Here is a 21,925-nt window from a genome sequence, read left to right as displayed (position 1 = left end):
ATCGCTATAACCGAAACATGGCTGAACCCTGAAATAATGGATCAAGAAATCCTGTCATCTGATTATAATATCTACCGAAGAGATCACCTAGGAAAAGGTGGTGGTGTTTTGTTAGCTCTAAGGGATAACATTTGTTGTTATAGACGTTGTGACCTCGAAACGGACTGTGAAATCCTTTGGTGTGAAGTTCATTTCAATCCCTGCTCAACATACTTTATTGGAGTATACTATCGCTCTCCTAGCAGCGATATGGCCTACCTAACTAAACTGGTTCAATCGCTAGAAAAATTTCCACCATCATGTAATATCCTTTTGCTTGGGGATTTTAATCTACCTAATGTGAACTGGAACCTTGTAGCTCCATGGCAGCCGGACACTATCAGCGATTTCTTTTGCGACTCTGTTATTAATCGTTTTGGCCTCTCACAACTTGTGAATAAACCTACCAGAGGAGACGCTTTATTGGATTTAATCTTAACCAACACTCCTGCTCATTTGGCTAATGTTGAGATAGACTGTGGCCTTGGAAATTCAGATCATAACGTTGTTTTTTTCGACTTTAATGTCTTTATTTCCCGTCCACATCAAGCTCCAAAGATCGTTTACGATTACAAAAATGCAAATTGGGAAGGTTTTCGCTCTCATCTTTCCAATGCCCCATGGGGCAATGTATTCTTAGAGAACAATGTTGATCAAATGTGGACTAAATGGAAAGAATTGTTCTTTGCTGCTGTTAATAAAAACATCAATACACATCATTTGAAAAGAAAAAGAAATGTTCCTTGGTTAACATCTGCAATTCGTCGCCTTTTTCACAAACGGAAACGCTTATGGAAAAAAGCTAAATCATCTCAACTTCAATCTGACTGGGAAAAATATAGGCAGTGTAGAAACAAAGTCAAATCTGAAATAAACAAGAGCTATTGGCACCATGTTCAGTCTCTTCAAAACAGTAACAATCCTAAACCTTTCTGGACTTTCATAAAATCTAAGACGAAATCACGATCTATTCCACCTGAAGTATCCCTGGAGAACCAAAAGGCTTCAAACAGCTTCGATAAAGCACAGCTATTCAACAACTTCTTCTTATCGGTTTTTATAGAGAGTCCTGGTATTCCTGAGAAGTTACGTGACGATCTTCAACCTTTTACTGATCAAGTCATCTCAAGTCTACTTTGCTCTAAATCTGAGGTCGAGAAATTGCTCATTGGTTTAAACGTTACAAAAGCTCATGGTCCGGATGGGATATCAGCGCGTATGCTTCGCGAGGCTGCACCAGCTATATCAGAGTCCATGACAAATTTATTTAACTTTTCACTCCAATCTGGCACCTTGCCTGTGGAATGGAAATCTGCTCACGTCATTCCAATTTTCAAAAAGGGCCAAAAAGATCTAGTCAAGAATTATCGTCCTATCTCTCTTACGAGTCTGATTGTAAAGACCCTAGAAAGACTGATATACAATCGCATTTTTGGATTTATTGAATCAAATAATCTACTTAGTAGTCATCAATATGTGTTCTGTCACGCGTGTCACGCGTCTAGCGTTACCACACAGTTTAGCATTGTAGCAAGGTGTCATGGTATTGATTTTCCATGTGATTTAGGGATTGTCATTGTATTGTCGTGCTCGCTGGTGAAAACCCTTTCTCGTTTCACCGCGAAAATTTACTTAATAAATCCGGTTACACTGGCTGATGAAGGATTCTTATGGATCAGGGTCCAAAGGATCAGAACAATATGGCTTTCGTCCTGGATACTCCTGTACCTCTCAGTTGATACACCTTTTCCATGAATGGGCCAAAGCACTAGATAAACGCCTCTCTACCGATGTAATATTTCTGGACTTCGAAAAGGCCTTCGACTCAGTTCCTCATGACCGTCTTCTACTCAAACTAGAACGCTTTGGCATTACCGGCTCTCTACTTTCCTGGCTATCCAATTTTCTCCAAGGTCGATCTCAACGTGTTGTAATCGAGGGCTGCCAATCTGACTGGGCGCCTGTCACATCTGGTGTTCCACAGGGGAGCATTCTTGCCCCCCTGTTATTTATCCTATACGTCAATGACATCCCTGAATCTTTATCAAGTCCTGCAGAAATGTTTGCTGATGATATGTTAATCTATAATTACTGTACTCCATCTCAAACGTCCATCACTGCCCAGGAGAGTCTAGATAAAGTCACTGATTGGTGTGGCTCGTGGCTTTTAGGAACAAATGCTGACAAATGCGAGTCCATTAAGTTCACCAGGGCTAGAACTCCCTTTCCGTGCAACTATTCTATTAATAGCAAGCTACTTACCCAAGTATCTACACACAAACATCATGGGGTAGTTCTTTCCAGTGATTTATCTTGGAAACCCCACGTACTGTCTGTTGTTGCAAGATCGAACAGATTATTGGGCTTACTCAAGCGGACATTTGGATCTCACTCTAGGGCTCTATTTACTGGTTATAGATCCATGATCCGTCCAATACTCGAGTACGCTTGTCAAGCGTGGAATCCTCACCAAGCATATCTCATTGAAAAACTTGAATGCGTGCAAAGGAACGTTACAAGATGGATCATTGATAAAGACACTCCGTATGAAGACCGACTGAAATCCTTGAAACTAGCGACACTAGCTCAGCGCAGAGAGTTTCTTAGTTTGGTTCAGCTTTTTAAGTTCATTAAAGGACACTCTTCTGTAAACACTAATAATTACATATCCTTCAGTAACAGGCAATCAAGAAAAAGTCATCAGTTTAAACTATATAAACCATTTAGCCGTACAGACATCCTTAAGTACTCTTTTTGGCACAGACATATCGACACATGGAACAGTTTACCGTCATCAGTAGTTGAACTTGACTCAATTAATGCTTTTAAGAAAGCTCTTAAATCAACATTTTTTAACTAGGCCTATGACTAAAAATTAAATTATTCTATGTATTATACATTATTTAGTTATAATCTTAAACAAAATAGTTATCTTAGATATGTCTTCTTTATTTAGATTTTATATTTATATAGATATATGCCTGTATGTAAAATGTTTCAGTATGTATATGTATATTGCATAGTATTAAATTTTTATATCTGGGGTATAGTTTACAATGAGGATTAAGTTCCTCCCTTCTATAACCCTTTTTTAATAATAATATGTTATATGTTATTATTTAAATAAAGTTGTTATATATATATATAATTGTGCTTGATTTCTTGCTCCTTGCTCTTTCCTTAGCCGCCTGCAAAGCTTGTTGAGCGGTTAACAACTCATTGCTCGCAGCAACCTCCATATTCCCCCGATAGCTTTTCTTTAACTCTAATGGTACAGAACTTTGATAACTCAGGGCAGAAATAACATCATTCACTTCATGATCCTTGTAGTGAAAAACTCTGGATTTTTCTCTCCATACAGGGGGGCGCAAATGCCTTCTTTCCCTCGCACTATTGATGAAAGCATTCGGCATGCTAGCCAACAAAGCTTGGATGTATGTTTCAGGGACATAGTATCTTTCAACTCGACACCATTTCCCTGAAACCAAAGGAATAATAACAAAAGTAATTTTATAAGAAGTGATTATTTAAAATGGAAGTTAAATTTACTAAATGATTTGCTTTTTAAACATAAACCTGAGTTATTTTTAAATCACGAAATTGCATATGTTTTAGTGGTATTCCTTGAAAACCGTCCTGGATTAGAAATTCTTGGCTTAGAAATTCCTCTAGTAGCAAGGTAATTTATGGTAACAATCGCTCTGTACAGCAACTAGAACTATTTTCCTTGACTGTCTTATCATATTTTTAAAAATATATATATGACTGGTTGGTATTTAAAATCTCTCACTCTGCAACTTCACGTAGTACGCAATTATTACTGTACAATTTCATTTGGTGTCCAAATGGGAGAAGAGCTCATGAATTTTGTTTTAGAGGTGAATTAAAGAACGATTTCTTCTATGTCTCGTACTTCGTCGAAGGAAGCGCGCACAGACAATAAAAATAATGAGTAAGTCACTATAAACAACTAGAGCAAAGTAACAGCGCTCTCGAGGATAGTTTTGAAATAAGTAGTGTTCCCAGATGATTTTTAACATGAACCAGTAATTCTTGCTATTTTTTAATTCTGTGTTTTAATAGACTGAGATGTTCTTGAGAAAATATTAAATCGGTAAGCACTGTTGTTCCCTTCGAAAAACTTTTTGCGTAAGCACCTCACTAGACGCTGGTTAAACTAAAACCATATTTGGCGACGTGGCATTTTGATTACACAATTAATTTTAATTTTAACAACTATTCGAGCGTGTGAAGAACGAAAAAGAGAAAAATTACATACCAGCGGCTTTCGGATGTAGGGAGGAATTGATACTTTCTACAATCCCACTTATCCATTGCTTGTAACTCATAGACCTTCCCGTTCTTATTCTTGGGGGAGGCCAAACGATCTCTTGTCCATTGTAGAACTTGACGAATGTAACGCACTCTGCCTCGAGCGCGGTAATGTGATGTTTCGACTCTCTATGTCTCAGTAGCGCAGTTGTAGTGTTGAACTTGGACGCACATACATCGCAGCGCGTCTTGTAGATAGCTAAAGATGCCATGTTTGAGATAAGTGCTGAATATGGACGAACGTTAAGGCCGCTAGTAAACTAGTACTAAAAAAGCACAATAGGCCGTTTTTCATTCTAAGGAGGTCTTTTCACACCTCTTCTTCCGGAGGTTTTCCGAGCTACGCAGAACTTCTAGAATTTCATTAATAGCGCTTTGATATCTGCATTAGTGTAATTACTTGCAACGCTTTCAATAGCTGGACATTTCACTCTCGTTTTTTGCTGATTACTTTGAATTGCATATCTGGTAAAAGTGTTCGTGAAGTCTGCTATGGCCAGGAACAAACGAAGAACAGTAAAGGATAAAGAGAAGCTGAAAAAGATCAGAAAGGAAGCACGAAAGAGGTGGAGGCAAAAAAAATCCGCGGAGAAAGCGATGAAAAAGCTAGCAGAGGAGAAGAAGCGCAACGAAGATAAGGAGCGGCGAAAGTTCAAAGAAATTAACCCATCGCTAGTTGTGAGGACGACGAATTTTCTTGGCGCTGGAACATTTGGCAGTTGCTACCTAGCCTTTTACAGAGATATGGTGGTAGCTGTCAAAGAATTTAAAAAGAGGAAGAACGTCGACCTCGCTCACCTGAGAAGCGAAGTGCGCCACGAAGCTACCATGATCAAACACCTGAAAGATCACCGTGGTGTCCCTCTACTCTTTGGTATCATAACCAAGAGCGAGCCCATTCGACTTGTCACCAAGTTCCACGGGAACAAAAACAAAGGCCTCACTTTACACAAAGCCATAAAGAAAGAAACATTAGAAAAGCCTACTTGGCTTGAAATTTTAAAAAAACTTATCGAGGCGTTAAACCACATTCATTCATGTGGTATTCTTCACAACGACGTGAAGAGCAACAACGTGGTAATGGAGCAACGAGGAGAGGAGTGGAATCCTGTGATCATCGATTTTGGGAAAGCTCGTTTCTCGTCAGATCCCAAGCCGGCGATGTCCTTGTCCACCCATCAACAGGAGAAGTATCGAGAACAATATCCACACATTGCCTCCGAAATTGTCAACGGGAGTGGCAGGCAGAGTGCCCAATCTGACATATTTTCTTTAGGGAAAATAGTTTTGGCAGTATTGGATTTGCTCCCAACAGCGACAGCAAGATCTTTGAAGGTGGCCAGAACTGCTCTTTGCGAAGAGCCAGCAAAACGCCCCTCTTTAAAGGAACTTTCAGAGGCACTCTGAATATATAAATGACGAAATATACGGATAGTTCTCTTCTAATTTATCGGCTAGTTTCTTAACAAATTTGAGTTTTTCTTCCATTTAGCTTTTAGTGCGCAATAAAAGCGCTTTTATTTCCAACTCACCAATATGTCAATGCCGAAGAAATCGGTGTGTGTTCAATAAATTCAAACGTTCCTGTTACTAGTGAGCAAGTCCTTCGAGTGTTTATAGTGTAAAATACCTCCATTTAGATTATAGCATGTTATAATTTCGCTTTACGTTTTCGTCTCCCAAGTATGTTCGCAACAAAACATTTCTCCGAAGTCAAATTTTAAGATTTCTAAAAATTTCCTTCCATCAAATTCGAAGGTTTTCAGGGTTTCTGCAACTTTGTATTTTTTTCAAGTTTCCTCTTAAACATGTTATGCTGTTTTGCGTTTTGTTCAACGTATAATTTAGGTCGGCGTCGAAATATTATTATCCTTCGCAAAAATTCCGATAAAATGTAAAATTTCCCTGGCCTACATTGTGCGCATTAAAAGGAGCGTTAAAGTAAACATGAGCTGTTGATTTCACGCGAGGGTTTAATCTTGAAAAATGCCTGCACGCGAGTGACGCAGACATTACCGCGTGTCCCTATCGGGAAAACATTCGTGTTATGACAAGAAAGGTCAGCTTAAAGGTTTTGGGTTACTCAAACCATGCAATTTGGACGCCGAAAAGTGCCAAAAAAGTAATTACAGAGACCTCAACCGCAACACCTCCAACGTACTGTGGGCGCGAAATGAGATCTTCTCTTACAGTTAATAATTGCCAGGCGGATCTCAGATCCGGCTTAGCCTAATTTGCATAAATTCTTTTGGTGGGCAAAGCTCGTCATGATTGTTGTACAACTATTTCTTTATACAAAAAGAGACAAAAATAAAGAAAGACTTTCTTGGAGAATCTTTAATTTCCCAAAGTTGCGATGCGTCAGAGGTTAGACTCAACCGATTTTAAGTGACCTATACCACTTGCTTTTTCATTTCCTTGGGGTTTTCTTTCCCCAATAAATTTCAAAAGAAATTTCCAATAAACACTTTTACATTTTGACCTACAAAACATACTCGGAAACTAAGATTAAAGTACTGCTACCTTTTACAACCACAGTTACTAAGTCTATAACAATAAAAATATGTAAGCATGTATGATTTTATATTCACATATTACCTCATGTTTATCAACAGGGCAATCAAACCTAATTACAGATCTACAGCTAGAGGTATACAAATCTTGGGTGTTTTCTAAGCTAGTACAAAGTTCGATTTGTTTTGGACGTGAGCCGGAAAAACAGAGTCCACTACATCGGTCGAAGCTTCTGTTTTAGAGGCTATTTTGTTCCTTTGATAATTTCCCACCGGAAAACTATCCGAACTACATGATGGAAATTTTTTCATAAATAAACAGTCGTTACAGGTTTTCTCCCAGCGAAAAATCCCGAGCAATTGTCGAATGGATACCTTCTTCGGTTAAGACACTTAGAAGAAAGCCTTTGTCATTATTGATCTGCACCGCACCATGGGAACAACCCCAGCCAGGATGGTGTTCAAAATGCCGCCATATGAGATTTTTTCCAAAACTTCGAATAGAACCCTTTGCGTCGGTTAGAAGCGTTCTGTTTTCCCTAAAAATGGTAGCAAGTTAGCACTGTCATTTCAAAATATTTTGCCATGTTGTATCATAACGTCGCATTCCGTTACCTTGACCATTCCGAACCTTGAAGCGCTAATATAAAATCTTCGTGAACGGAAATGTGTCTTGAAACGATCATGTTTTTTTTTTTCTTTCTAACCACCCTTAACTTGTCGACCAGGTTGATGCCATTATTACCGGTAGTTACCCTTCCACCAACTTAAGCACGGTCATCACAAAATTTCTCAATTTGACAAAGACTGGGGACGAGCTAAAACTCAACCAAAGCGAACTTTCTCTCTCCGTGGATATGCTTAAAGAAATTGTGCAGTACAACTCGATGAAAAACAACAGTGCGATCAGTGCAACATCAGACCAACAAAACATCGTGAAAGTGGCAAGTAATTTACTGGAGGAGGAAAATACAAAAACATGGTTGCCGTTGCAGGAGGTACTTTGCTGATCCTGAGAAAAGTTTTAATTTCTTTTTCTTTGTTACATTTCCTTATCACCAGCTGTATTTTCCTGTTTCTTGATTGAAACAGAACGGTAAACAGCCTTTTAGCCATCACTTTATTCTTCTATAGAGACAACAAGTTCCACACATTATATGATTATATGTCGGATAAGTCCGTGGTTCTCATGATGAAGTACATTTAATTTAATTTTTTAATTAATTTTTCATTTGGTAAGGTGAGATGCCAAGGACTGGCATGGGTAGTCCACAGCATATTTTAGCAAACCAAGCTTCTTGTGAAATATTACTTTTGTTTTTTTTTATTTTTTGTTTCCTCGGTTCATTTTTGCTATACGCTAGAATGGAACGTGGCACTAATGAAGCTTCAAATAAGAGAAATTTAGACCAAGAGTAATCATTATTTAAATCCCGGTTGAGTTCTAAAAGCTTTTCAAACAAACGGCCTGAACCCTATGTAACACGACATACTTATAGCAAGATCTCCCTGAGTGATTTTAAACCCTCTTTTTGTTAATTAAGAATACCTGACTGTTTAATTTTTAATGGACAAAAATACAAATGGATTTAAATTTTGCAAGGCTATTTTTGGAACCCTTCGTAGGCCCCCTCACCGATTGTTTGCATTCACTGCAGAAAATTTATTATCTTAAGCTTGACTTTATTAAAATCCAGAAAAGGGGAAACATCACTGACATACTTCTGAAGACTATGGACGACTTTGCTTTTCAAGTGAACAGTAATCTTGGTAACTCAACCAATAAATTGGAGTTATTATCAAAAAACATCGCTCTTAGAGTTGATCGCTGGAACCCAAAACATGAGGTAAGTCAAAGGTCGATGTTAAAATCTTTTTAGACTGCTTTGAACCATAATGTTAGTTAATTCAGGAACATTTCTGTAACTATGAGTCGGTTTTAATGACATATTTCATTGATTTCGTGAACTTTCGGTCTGAGTGAATATGTATTTGTATATTTCATTCCTAGTTGAAGGTTGACTTCGCTCAATATGGCGCAACAATCCTTGTTCCTGGCTCAGCGATCTCGGACACAATAGAAACTCGCATGTCCACCATTGCCTACGGAACACTTAAAAATGTCCTTAGGCTTCCAGTAGATGGACCCAGTAATAATCAGAGCGCCGGAGGTAGGCTTCGGAGGAGTGGCACAAGCATTGTTTCTTTCACTATTTATGATCGTGTGTCTGGTTTCCTGAGTAAACCTATCAAGCTGGCTTTTAATCACAATAACAAGGTATTGATTGTTTTGTATTGTTAGTAATACGAGTTGCAACAACAGCGCATGGGAAACCTACTCCCGTCAGTTTTATGGGTTAAAAAACGTTGCTGGACAATATAAATAGACCTCAGTTCTTTATAAGGGTAATCGTCGATAAATCGTTTTTATTCTATACCTATCCAATTGAGCACAGTTATAGTTGTTGGCAGCTCAGGTCATCATTCAACTTCATAAAGGTTCCAGGGAAAATTTTATGACACTGGTTGCTGAAATATAAATTTTTCTCCGGTATAGCGTCTCTTGAACAGTAAGTCCTAAAAACCAAGTGAAAAAAGGGTATTATTTCATAGGGGAAATGAATCAGCTTGGTGTTACTTTTTGAGAGTTTAGTATTACTCTCATGCATTATCTCTTTTTTTTTTTTTTTGCAACGTATCCTGCTGTCTAAGTTTTAATCGTAACACTTTCATTGCAGCGTTCTGATTTGATTGGAAAGTGCGTTTTCTGGGAGATCGACCAATCGCAGAGGACGTGGCTGACGCGTGGATGTGTTCGCGTTGATCGTGAGTCAAACTCGCGTGTAACCACGTGCGAGTGTGATCACTTAACCATCTTTGCAGTCTTACTGAACAACAAGCCAGTGAGTGTTATGTATAGTCTCTTCAGTCCGATATTTTGACAAAAGACACTGTTCGATCATTGTCTTTATTTTATCAATAGAATCGCAAAAAAGTCGCCAAAAACTCCTTGATTTACTATTTGTTACTTTTTTCTATTTTGTCATTGGTCTCATGTCGTCAAAATAAAATACTCACAACGTATTTTTTACCTCTAAATATATTACACAACTTCCACTTATTTAAATTCTTGTTTCTTTTCATGTTGCTACTTGTTGCCTAATTCATAAAAATTCCCACACAGTTTTTTTCTGGTTTTCGTTTCAGGTAAAACCTCGTCATCAGCCGTACTTCAAATATATTTCTACTGTAGGTTGCGCATGTTCACTTTTCTTTCTGGTGCTCACTTGTGTGACAATCTTAACCTGTTGGAAAAAGTTGAGAAGTTTTCGGATAACAATGTTACTGCATTTGTTTGCTGCCATTTCGGTTTCTTGTCTTCTAATTATTATAGCTGGAAAAGCAGAAAGACCAAAGGTAAATATCAAATGTGTTTCGGTACTCGTTTTTAAAAAAACTGTGTCTATGCGTCTGTGCTGCTGTTCAGTAATATATCAAATATGAGATAAAAATGAAGTAAGAACAGAAAGGAGGCAAAGGAGCGCACCCGTGTGTCATGGATTTTCGTGATTCATCTTTAGTTTTCTGTGATCTAATACAAAACAGAGGCATTGCAGCATGGAATTAATTTGCTCAATATAAGGAAGTAGAACAGTCTTACTTGTGATGTCAACTGTGCTTCTCTCCTTTAACAGATCATAGAAAAGATCCAATCAAAATTCATGCTTAATTTTACGAATCATATAATATTTTTCATTTATTCATAGATATATTTTACATTCACAGGAGTTATGCACAACAATAGCAGTGTTACTCCATTATTCCCTCCTGTCTGTATTTTTCTGGATGCTGTGTTATGGTGTTATGTTGTACTTCCTGATATTAAAGGCTGAACGGCCAGAAATTCTGGCATTGAAAAAGAAATGGTTCTATGCTCTAGGATGGGGTAAGAGCAACACTCCTTGAACAAGTACATTATAAAAGGGTCAGAAAATTTGGTAGTTGCTTTTGTTAATACTTAATTCATTTCTGGCTGTCCCAGGTGTTCCAGTCCTAATAGTGGCCATTTCTCTGACAGTAACTGGAATCAAGTCTTATGCAGCAAATAACTGTTGGCTTACAACAGAACATTGGCTCATTTATTGGGCGTTTGTTGCTCCAGTTGCCGTAATCCTATTAGTAAGTATACTCTTTTGACAATGGTGCTCCTTTTATGGTGTAAGATATATTTTATGCAGACACCGTTTAATATGAGGTTTAATATAGGGTATCGCACTAGAGGATTTTTTCGAAAAAATATCTGATCTTATTTTTTTCTCAGCTCGTGAGCGGACGGTATTCTACAAATCCTGCAATCTTATTTGTTCCGAGAGCGGCCAGTATTCTCTCCATCGGACCCGCTCACAGCGGGCGGTTCTTTTTGCAACCATTTGTTAGGTTTTTAAAAAAAATAAGAATGTTATTCACCAGCCAAGGTCGGTCCGTGTTGGGAAAAACTGTGCCTTCTGTGTTTTGTACCGTACGAGGCCTACGGCCTCAGGCGGTATCCGAGACCTCGGGCACAGTTTTTCCTAATACGGATCTCCCGTCTGGTGAATAACATATATATATTTTCTGGCTTCATCAAAACTATTTTTTATGCATGTCATCATGGTTAAGAAGCTTAGTAGGAGATAAGAAAATCTTAGGAATAAAAGGAATGGTAAACTATGAGGGCAAAACACTCATAAGCAGAGACAAGAAGAAGGATTTCGATTTGTTTTTTGTTTTGTTTCTTTTTTTCTATCTTTTCTTCTTTTATCAATCCTCTTGTGAATTTTTGCCTCTAGATCAACTCAATTCTGTTAATTATCTTGCTTCGTGGGATACTCAGAGCGACTAAAACCAAAAACAACAAAACACCTGCCAAGCACGTGAAGGATTGGTTGAGACGTTTTGCAATGCTGCTGCCAATTCTGGGTATTACATGGTCGTTTGGCTTTCTCACGTTCATTACATCAACAGCTGTGTTTCATTACATATTCACCATCTTGAATTCATTCCAAGGAGTTTTCATATTTGTGAGCTTCTGCATTTTAGACGATTCGGTAAGTCCTTATTTTTTTATCATAAGCTTCGAAAGGTCAAGAATTGCTCCCCATGATTTTCCTTGTACACCCATAGTATTTTTATTATATAGACTTTTGAAATTACGTGAAAAAGCTGAGCGAAAAAAGACTTAAGAACAAGTCTCTGTAAGAACCAAACATCTTGGGAAATGAAAATTTTCAACCCCCCTTCAAATTTTGCAGTTAGGCACTCAGGAGGGGATGCACAAAAATGCCCTTTTTAAAGGTCGCAGCACTCTTGTTGCCATGGTAACAACGACTGTTTGTTCGAGGCCTGGGGCCCCATTTTCATACAAAAACGTCGCAAAAAAAGAGTGAGATGTTTATTTCTTTATCTCAAGCTAAATACAACATTATAAATTGGCACTTCTACCATACATAGTGACATCATTCGTCTTCACTTTGTACATTATCACGATGACGTGACGCTGCATTTCTCCATGAAGTTTCCATCGGTCGCTCCAAAAAAGACAGGAAATGGATATTTTTCATATATGTCAGCAGATTTGCGCTTTCTGAAGTAAAAACAACCAAAAAAAAAAAAAAAAAGGAAAACCTTGATTGAACGCTCGTAAACACCCAGAATCTAAGAGTATAAATCGTAACTTGTCAGCGGCAGTACTACATGTAAAACCCAGTTGCAACCAAATCAATTTGAACGACATAGGCATCTCCTTACAAAGAGCAGATACGGGCAGTTATCATTTCCTTGTGACAGGAACTAAGATATTTCAAATCATCTGAAAACTGTCAGAAAACTGTTAAAAAAATTTGCCGAGGATATGACGAGGAGAGACTTGTCACCGCCGCAGTGCTATCGAGTCAATCAATGTTTCCTTCCATGTCTTGATAAAGAAAAAATCATAACAAAGTTCGAAATAAAAGATTTAATGAAATCATAATGTCATAATTCCACCTTTCAAACAACTTATTATCCACTCGCAAATCGCAACTTGTCACTTGAACGAAACTCCCCATGGTTAATATGTAATCTCGATTGCTTCATGTCCTTCAGGAAAAAGAGCAGCGATTTCATCACCATTATTTTCCATACTTTTCTCCCGGATATCTTTTACAAGCTTAAAGAAAGATGAATATAGCGCAATCTCCCAGTGATTTACACGAGAGGAAGTCAAAGGTCTCTTTAATTTTCTCCTGAGGTGGCCGGCTCACTAGGAAGAAAAGGAAGATCGTTCGGTCTAATAACGTTAGTCTGTGGAGACTATCAAGCTAATAGCTGAGAAGATTGTGCCCTTTGGTTCATCAGTGACAGCATGAATTATTTCAAATCTGTATTTCTCGGTCCAAGCGACATCAAAAATAGTTCCTTTGTAATTTTGTAAGTTCTTTCTATAGCATTTTATTGTCAAGGGAAATAAATCTCAAGGCCCAAAGCCAATTTAACGTTCGAGCACGTGAAAGAAAAAAGCTTAATTTTGGAAATTGATTGTGATGAAATCCCTGTTCCGTTTTCTGTACTGCAGGGATACTGAGTAGTTCAAAATCTCCACTCTGTGATGATTTTCGCGCAAATAGTACAAATTGCTATTATGACGACTGGGTTTTACATGTAGTACTGCCGCTTACAAGCTGCGATTTCTGCTCTCAGATTCTCAGTGTTTACGAGCGTTCAATTGAGGTTTTCTTCTTTTTTGGGGGTTCTTTTTACTTAGAATGCGCCGAAATCTGCTGATATATCCAAAAATGTTCATTTCTCGTCTTCTTTGGGGCGATCGATGGAAACTTCATAGAGAAATACAGCGTCACGCCATCGTGACAACGTACATGTTTATGACAAATGACCGGACACGAAGGATAGTTTCGTGTAGATCAGCCGACTTCAACTTGTTTCAAATGGCATACAAGTATATCAGCGTATCTTCAGAGGACTTTGGATCGCTCAAATTCCCATGAAAGAAGGTGCAGCACTCGGAATCTGGATGATATGCACACGATTTGAGGTATATGTTTGTAATTATGTCGAGTAGTCCTCCAAGAAGTTTGATCAATTTTTTTTTAAAAGATGACTACCAGAGTCGAGATTTCTCTTCGGGATATTGCTCATAAGATAACATTCTTCCAAAGCCGTGCATGTGTCATTTGTCTGAAACATTTGTTGCTGAGAACATCAGATGTCAACATCGCCAAATTATGCAATATCTGATTTTGAGCTTTTTTCGCGAATTGCCCCTATAAAAAGTAGAGGCAGGCCCGCAGAGACTTTTACATATTTAAAAGCTAGAATATTATAACCAGCTAGGTGGGTAGTTTCAGTTCCAGAATCGGTGTACTTTTGGAGAATTTCAGATAAACGTTTTCCCTGTTTTACCCGACAACAAAAATGACCGAAACTGTACCGACATGAATAATCTATTGGTGTGTTCACATTCACTCTCAGGGAAAATTGAATAAACCAAAGTGAAGACGAAGGATGTCACTATGTATGGTAGAAGTGCCAATTTGTAATGTTGTATTTAGCTTGAGATAGAGAAATAAACATCTCACTCTTTTTTTGCGACGTTTTTGTATGAAAATGAGGCCCCAGGCCTCGAACAAGCAGCCGTTGTTACCATGGCAACAAGAGTGCTGCGACCTTTAAAAAGGGTATTTTTGTGCATCCCCCCTGAGTGCCTAACTGCAAAATTTGAAGAGGGGTTGAAAATTTTCATTTCCCAAGATGTTTGATTCTTACAGAGACTTGTTCTTAAAGTATTCAAAAGCAAATGGCTTGAAGCTCAGAAGTAAGGCAAGTGGGAAAAAAGGTGCGTGGATATAGTTTTACGTCGGCGAGGTTTTTAAACGTCGACTTACTATGCAGTTACAGTATCAAGTAGAACGTATGAATTCCTAAGGTACTTTTGGTTTGCTACTTGTTGTTCCAAAGTGAAAGAAAGCCCTCTGTAAAAATCTCACACCCACTGAACTAATGTTCGTCTGAAATCGGTGGTCACCTCAGTTTTACCCTGCAAGCAGTTAGTTTTTATCCCCAAACGGCAGGTTAACCTCAATTTGCTTATTACAGACTTAAATGCAGGAAAATATATGATCGGCGAGATGGATGAAATGACGAACTTCTTTTAATTAAATTTTCATCAGGTTAAAAAATCTGTTAAGAGTATTTTGTGTGAGAGAATGAATACAACCAAGAGAGACACAATTTTTTATCCCCAAACGGCAGGTTAATCTCAATTTGCTTATTTCGGACTTAAATGCAGGAAAATATATGATCGGCGAGATGGATGAAGTGACGAACTTCTTTTAATTAAATTTTCATTAGGTTAAAAAATCTGTTAAGAGTATTTTGTGTGAGAGAATGAATACAACCAAGAGAGACACAAGAAGAAGGAAACGCCATTTTTCAGGTGTAAATACGGGTAAGAATTGACTAAATATAATTAAGTTGAATGTTTGAGTTGATTGCTGGACTAGCTATGTTTCAATTATGCATCTTACCTGTGGTAAATAACTGATGCGATGGCAAACAAATGGACGTGCTTGCCTGTAAGTTGAACAAGAAATGTGTGCCATAAAACTTCCCTCTCTAATGCCAGATTAAAGATAACTGGACATTGTTAGCGAGGCTTCTTTTCACTTTTGGTTTGTTTGTTTTGTTTGTCATTTCTTTTTAGTCGTTTTTGTTGTTGTTGCTTTCATGGTTCCAAACGGACTCGAGGTTTTTAGAATCGTAAATGAATTAACGGAACTCGGGCCAGATGCAGCTAGGCAACTTTTGTATAATTTCTATCATGAACTAAAAGCATTATAAAGAATTAAACGAGAACTGTGGGCTGTTAAGTCTAATAATAAGTTGAATGCCAAGGATTCTTAAGAAGGGATGAAACGCTTTGTTCTCCAAGTTCTGACCCTATTTCAAATCATTAAGTATTATATTTAACGCCAGATCTTCAGACCGGATCTTTACAGTGATCTCAATAGTTTAGACGGCACATCATCGAAGAAGTTCTCTCATGTTCTTAATTCTGATTCATGTTGCAGAGTTACAACTGATTTAAAAAGACACATGGAACATTTCACTTGGAATAGCTTATTACCGCTGTACAAAGTCCTCCACATATTATCTCTACCTTTAATGGTTCTGCTTTTACTTTGTTTTTTTCTTTTGTATGTTTGCGTGAGTATTGATAAAATTGATCATTTCCTCGGACACTAAGCTACCTCTTGGCCAACTGAGGTTTGAACATCGTGTTCAATTTTATGGTAATTGTCTAAAAAGGGTAATTTCTGCGTTGATTAGTACGACGGAAAGCGATAAACAGGTTTCTATATTGAGTACCGGCCACATAACAGTAAAGGAGCTTTGGCTTTCACAGCACTTTCAAAATGCAAGAGACTAAAAAAACGTGGAGGAAATTAAGGTAAATATACTAAATATGTCTCCTAAAAAAAAAATTATTACGCTTTTTTGGACTAGCACACATGAAATAAATACCAACAAAAGACTGCGCCCTTTTTTGCTTTGTTTTCCTAGTAGTTGCTTTGTATCTGTAGGCAAGGAAAGTATGTTTCCGTTATCAAACAACAGTAATTTTAATGGGACGAACAGTGAAGAACTAGAAAAAAAGGAGATGACAAAGAATGATGATGAAAACAACAAAATGTAATTGCATGCTGGTTAAAATTAAAAAATAAAATCTAAAATTTTTTCGCAATCATGAAGGAAATTCTTTGTCCTTTATGTTTTAAAAAGTCAAAAAAAGGTTCGTGGATTGGGTTAATTCTTTTAAATTAATGCTAGGGAACTCGGTGCCTTCTTGCACGAAACCTCAAGCTAATGGGTAGTTGGCAGGGCGAAGGTAGATTAACAAGGCTGATACCGTTTTGAACTAAAGCATAAGTTAAGTGAGTATTCAACTTGCATGCAAATTGTTCATTTTTCATCATAATATTTTGCGGAATTATAAAATGTCATAAGTACCGGGGATTTGTGTACTTTGTGATCCTGACACAAGTACAATTCAGAGAGTATAAGAGAGCTTCTTGGATGGTTAAGGATAGGTTAAGGTGTTTATACATTAAGAGGAAACTCTCGTCCAAGAATGGTTTCTAAGAGCTCACGAAGTGTTTCGATACCAACATATAACAAGTAAGCACTTTCAGTATGTCACCTTTTGAGTCCTAGATGTTTATGATTCGTCTTATAAAGCCCTTCAAAATTCATGATTGGGCCGAAAAGAAATTAAAGCATACGGAGGAGACACATCAGTGTTCAACGAAGGATTAAATCTGGATCAAACATTTGACTTCTTGTTAATAGTATCATAAACTGAATATGCTATTGTTTTCATGATAACAAATGCTTTTCAGAAAGTCCTTGAGTATTCTCCATATTTGACAAGGGTCAGCAAACTTGAGGATTGTAATCTTAACATCTATGTTAACGCTAAGGAGCAGATCTTCAAAATTTACTCAGGAGGACGTTAATGCAAATTAATCAAATGGGGAATGTAGGTATTTTTACCAGTGCTAGAAACAAGACTTGTGTCAGCCTCTGTCAGCTTGAATATTTAGAAGAGTAAAACCAAAAAATAGCACCATTACAAGGATTGACAAGAGTGTTAAACCAAACTAAAAAATTTTTAAGACCAAGAAAAACTGACTCAGTGAAGTTGGTAATTGATGCATATATTTTATGAGTCTATATTTTTTGTGCATCACTAACAGCAAGGTATAGTCTTAATCAAGAAATATGATCTCTCGGTCTTAATTTGATACTATTGCTTTCATATGATCGAATGATACATTGTCGGGGACTGGGGCACATATTACGTAATTATGTAACCCGTGACAACGGAAGCACGTGCTTATTATTGAGAGCCTGCCCCCTTTTAAGTTGTTAATTCGAATCTATTGAAAAAGAGAGTTAGATTGACCGTGATTGTGCGAAGACCTTGTGAATCTTGCGATGATTAAAACACGTTAACATCAAATTTGTGACTTGTCTTGGATACTGTCTCCAGCGGCCGGAGGAGTCCAGCAAAACATACATGTATTGTGGAGAACTTTTGATTTCTTAATTTTCTTAAACATTTTCGCGGCTTTATTCTAGTACCAATTTACGCGCATTCTGTTCGTTTTTTCACTTCAGCATTCATTTATGCGGTGTCATTTTTGCGCTATGTAAATTACTATGCCCTATACATTTCTCGTTTCAAGCCCTTAGAAATGCTTTTTAAACCCCTTTGTGCGAGTGTTTCGTGTTTCCTATATTTCCCTCAGCATTTGGTAAGTTTTTTTATCGCGTCGTATTTATATATTTATTTTATTGTCCTGTTTTGTTAGTTTATTTCGTAAAGGTCGTTTTCTGATTTTTATGAATTTACTTCTTCTTCACATTAAAAAGAGAGAAGAAAGCGGGCCCTAGCCTTTTCAATACATTCGAAAGTGTTCGAGTATATATTCGTGCATGTTCAAATATTTAAACAAAATTTAAATGCTTCTCTTTTACTGTTGGGTCGGTTAGAAGTAAGGGGGCAATTTTCGATTCATTCTTTTGAATTTTCAATACCCTCATCTGCAGTAAGAAGTTTCCATTCCAATGTTCTCTCGTAGCCCCTCAACATGGTCGGGCGTCGGCAGTTCAGGGCCCATTTAAAAGGGAACACTGTGTTCTCGCACCTGACAAAGTCACGGAGATGGAGTCCAAGTGAGGCAACCAAAGATTTTAAGGAGGGGATTTTCTTTTTCCCTTTTAACGATGCAAGATCTTCATCTGTGTTAGGAAAGAGGAGAGATGCACGTAGAAACATGGCGAATTGTTGAGTTAAGTTCGAGTATTCTAAAACAGCCGACATTCCAGATAAATTAGCCAGCTCAGGGTTTCGTTTGTCTTTCAAAGCTTTCTGGACGAGGTCATCCAGGCCTATCATATTAGGCAAGAGGTGAATCACTTCCGGCATGTAATTTCGGACCCAGTTGATTGCCTCGGTGGACATGACCGCGTAAGGATTGGTAGTATTAAGCGGGCCCTTGAATCTCGTTAATAGAACAGTGAGTGGATAATAGTCCCGTAGGTTAGAAGTGGTGATGCGATCATATCTCCGATCCGCTGGCAAGAAAGCTTCGACATTTAGGAAGTCAGATAGAATGAAGTAACATTTAATGCGATTTCGTCTTAGTTTTTCTATCGATTTGTTAAGAACAAGCGATATATAGATGCTGTACATTCGCGTTATAGACTTGTAATGACAGATTTTCTTGACTGCATTTTAATCCCACCCGATAAATGGAAGTACATCGGTCGGTAGGCTGTAGTGAAAGTCAGAGTTCCGAAAAAATCGTTGAAATCCACGACCTGTCAAAGTGGGATTCTCGCGTTTAAGCTCTTTAGTATTTTTCATCGAAGTAAAAATACCGTATCAAAATAATGGCGTGTATGTAGTAATTTATGCCTTCTTCTCTTCCAAAATCGCCCAAGTTGGCTTCCTGTCGTACCTTCGTCACCCAAGATCCTTCGCGTTGTACTAGGCGCAGCCACGTGTTCCACACGTCTCTCAACTGGATCAACTGGTCAGCAGGAATGTCCATAAATTCTTCAGTGAGTGTGAGCAGCTCAGTAGAATCCACAAGCTCTTGTAAGGCTAACAACAGCGAAGTGAAACCCTGTTCGCTGATACGCAGCGAGTACTAGATATGAATCACTGCTGAAGCCATATCATTTTCTCCTGTAATCAGAAAACAAGAGCTTTTAACGTGAGGCTTTTTAAGTCAAACGGTGGTCTTCCCTAATCTATCGTCTGTCAGATTGCCTCGAGTGGATGCAACGCAATCAAATCGAAAGTGGACAAAAGAGTTCAATTTGACGTGGACGAAACGGAGAAATCTCAGTTTGCCCCTTGATTGAGTAAGAAGATTGAGCGAAAATTCTGTAGACCGATCACAAAGTCCAGAAAAGAAAAACCATTTTGGCCAATTTTTCAATCCGGAAGCCATCCAGTCTGGTTCATATTGCCAACATCACGATTTGCATAATCAAGTAATTAGCGCAATCACCAAAACATAAAACGATTGGGACGGCTTTTAATTTTAAAGTTGACGCCTCAGTTGCTGGAGTCTCTATGGGTTATGAAAGTCGATCTGTAGGCCGTTTAGACGAAATACAGAGAGCATTTTTTTATGCGTCCATTTCTGCACAAAATGTGGCTAAAAGATTGGTTTCCTAGTGTTCCAAATGGATTGGTTATAAAGAAAAGATTTCACCTCACATATATTTATGGGACATACGCGAGAACTTTCGAACAAGAAGACAAAAAAGTGTCAAGGGAGTTCAAGTACCTGAAACTGCCTTGCCCGAAGTTTAAACGTGGACGGCAAATGGCGAACGTGACGGCTAGAGTCTAGTTACGATTTGGATCCATTTTGAAATCACAAGTGATTTTTGTAATCTAGTTGGCTCTCGGCAGTAGAATCTTGTTACGAATCGTACTGTCGTTGCCTCAAATCTCATCTATTTCCCAGGAAAAGAGAAAGGTGCGATAAATTTAAACAACGAATCAGATATTACAAGGATTGTTTTGAGTGATCGATCAAATTTCAAGAGTGTGAAGGGTGAAAGGAAGGACGAAGGGGGGGGTAATATGGCTTTCAAGGGGAAAGGAGGAGGATCAGTCGTTTCTAACAACGTATTAAAGGGACTATAGAAAATTGACTGCCTGAGGGCGCGGTTGTTCAGTGCGTAGAGTTTTCCACGTAAAGGTAAAAAAAGCAACGCCAATATCCATTATATTATGATATTATTTCGCTTTGCTCTAAGAAGCAAATGAAACATTTGAGATTCTGTATTTTACGCTTTCAAAAAGAACGTGGAAAGTGGTAATTGAAGTTCGTGTCGTAAAATTCTGGTCTGAGAACAAACCTTTGATTTCATATCACATATAGGATTTCAGACCAAATTGTACTCATTTTCATTATTTTTGCTTTAAAAAAAATAATTAAGCACTAAGAAAATTACCCTATCCTATAAAATTTATCCCGTACAGGACTTTCCTGGAAATAACCCTCTGTATACTTTTATCCATTTAATACTCTCGTTTTTAGGCTAAATCCATGTCGAATTCTCGATCAGGAAAATAGTTTTCAGTTTTTAATTTAACACGTTCGACACCTCTTTTTCTTAGAGGTGATTTTAGGTGTAAACGTGAAGTACTTTCATCTGCTGCACTGAATTTGTAATCAGATAACTCATGCGAATAGCACGTAGTTTTCTTAGGGGCGGTCCTTTGGGTACGCCCTTTCTTCTTCGAATTTTGTGTTTACTCTGCTGTTATGTAACAACCTTCAAGGACAATTTTCTTTTAAGATACCTTTTCAAGTATGATTTATTGAGTATATATTGAGTTATGTAAGGTCAAGATCAGAGCTAGTCCCCGTTGTAATAACTTGCGTAATAAAAAGTGAACAAAAGAAATAGTCAACTGAACGACGAGTGTTAGGAAATTATTTCTAACAATATATAACAACAAGTGTTTTATAAATTGCAATTTATTTTATTGTCAGGCTCTTTAACTTGATTTTGCAGTTTTCACAGTAACGTAGCTAGAGGTTTATATACACGGGATAAAGGATAAGAACTGAAAAATACAAATATCATAAATATAAATAATTTTACATAGATATGCAAAATGTCTCATTGGTTTCGCACAGCTTGTAGGCACATGGACCTTTGAGTTACCTTTCTTTGATTTCGTTTCCTTGCTGCCCAAATTGTTCTCGGCGACAAGTTTACACAAAGAGTCCACTTTGTTTGAAAGCTCTTCGAACTTTAAGGCATTTTCTTCGTCGCGCTGCCTCAATTGCTCTCTTAATGATTTGTTTTCTTTCAAAGAATCGTCCAGTAGCAGCAGGTCGGATTTTCTTGTCATTTTAAAAAGAAAAAGAGCCCACAGATCACTTCACACGCCAAAAGTAAAGCCAGGA

At 37.8% G+C, this 21,925-nt stretch overlaps 3 protein-coding genes and 1 pseudogene across 5 annotated transcripts in view; 3 read left to right on the top strand and 1 right to left on the bottom strand.

Moving 5' to 3' along the window:
- The window catches only part of LOC149047872 (uncharacterized), a 2,172-nt gene extending 378 nt beyond the window's left edge, over positions 1–1,794 (top strand). The window contains exon 1 of the mRNA XM_089198769.1: positions 1–1,794. This exon is cut by the window's left edge and continues 378 nt beyond it. Within this exon, the coding sequence (XP_089054895.1) occupies positions 1–1,794 (1,794 nt within the window).
- Positions 1,795–4,863: 3,069 nt separating this feature from the next.
- Positions 4,864–6,152, top strand: LOC149047871 (uncharacterized). Its single transcript, XM_089202082.1, has one exon. It carries the CDS (start codon positions 4,864–4,866, stop codon positions 5,776–5,778), a length of 915 nt encoding a protein of 304 aa, XP_089058208.1. The 3' UTR covers positions 5,779–6,152.
- A 532-nt stretch (positions 6,153–6,684) lies between these two features.
- On the top strand, positions 6,685–16,662 carry LOC113683682 (putative adhesion G protein-coupled receptor E4P). Of its 3 annotated transcripts, XM_089202076.1 has the most exons (11): positions 6,689–7,021; positions 7,613–7,882; positions 8,582–8,731; positions 8,896–9,162; positions 9,623–9,787; positions 10,092–10,301; positions 10,671–10,830; positions 10,927–11,063; positions 11,714–11,971; positions 15,270–15,366; positions 15,989–16,662. In XM_089202076.1, exons 1-11 carry the CDS (start codon positions 6,947–6,949, stop codon positions 16,003–16,005), a joined length of 1,806 nt encoding a protein of 601 aa, XP_089058202.1. In that variant the 5' UTR covers positions 6,689–6,946; the 3' UTR covers positions 16,006–16,662. The 3 variants fall into 3 exon arrangements, with proteins under 3 accessions (XP_089058203.1, XP_089058204.1, XP_089058202.1); XM_089202077.1 differs by lacking the exons at positions 15,270–15,366; positions 15,989–16,662 and adding an exon at positions 15,089–15,190 and having other exon boundaries at positions 6,685–7,021; XM_089202078.1 differs by lacking the exon at positions 10,092–10,301 and having other exon boundaries at positions 6,686–7,021.
- Positions 16,663–18,104: 1,442 nt separating this feature from the next.
- On the bottom strand, positions 18,105–21,870 carry LOC149047870 (uncharacterized; annotated as a pseudogene).
- Between the last annotated feature and the right edge of the window lie 55 nt (positions 21,871–21,925).

The sequence above is a fragment of the Pocillopora damicornis genome, chromosome 3, assembly GCF_964200805.1.
Source record: "Pocillopora damicornis chromosome 3, jaPocDami1.2, whole genome shotgun sequence".
NCBI classification, from domain to species: domain Eukaryota; kingdom Metazoa; phylum Cnidaria; class Anthozoa; order Scleractinia; family Pocilloporidae; genus Pocillopora; species Pocillopora damicornis.
This window is presented reverse-complemented; position numbering and strand designations above follow the sequence as displayed.

Coding starts and splice junctions, on each gene's coding strand:
- LOC149047871 (XM_089202082.1), top strand. CDS start 4,864: ATGGCCAGGAACAAACGAAGAACAGTAAAGGATAAAGAGAAGCTGAAA.
- LOC113683682 (XM_089202076.1), top strand. CDS start 6,947: ATGATTTTATATTCACATATTACCTCATGTTTATCAACAGGGCAATCA. Junction 7,883..8,581: donor CATGGTTGCCGTTGCAGGAG/GTACTTTGCTGA, acceptor ATTAAAATCCAG/AAAAGGGGAAACATCACTGA. Junction 11,972..15,269: donor TCTGCATTTTAGACGATTCG/GTAAGTCCTTAT, acceptor AATTTTCATTAG/GTTAAAAAATCTGTTAAGAG.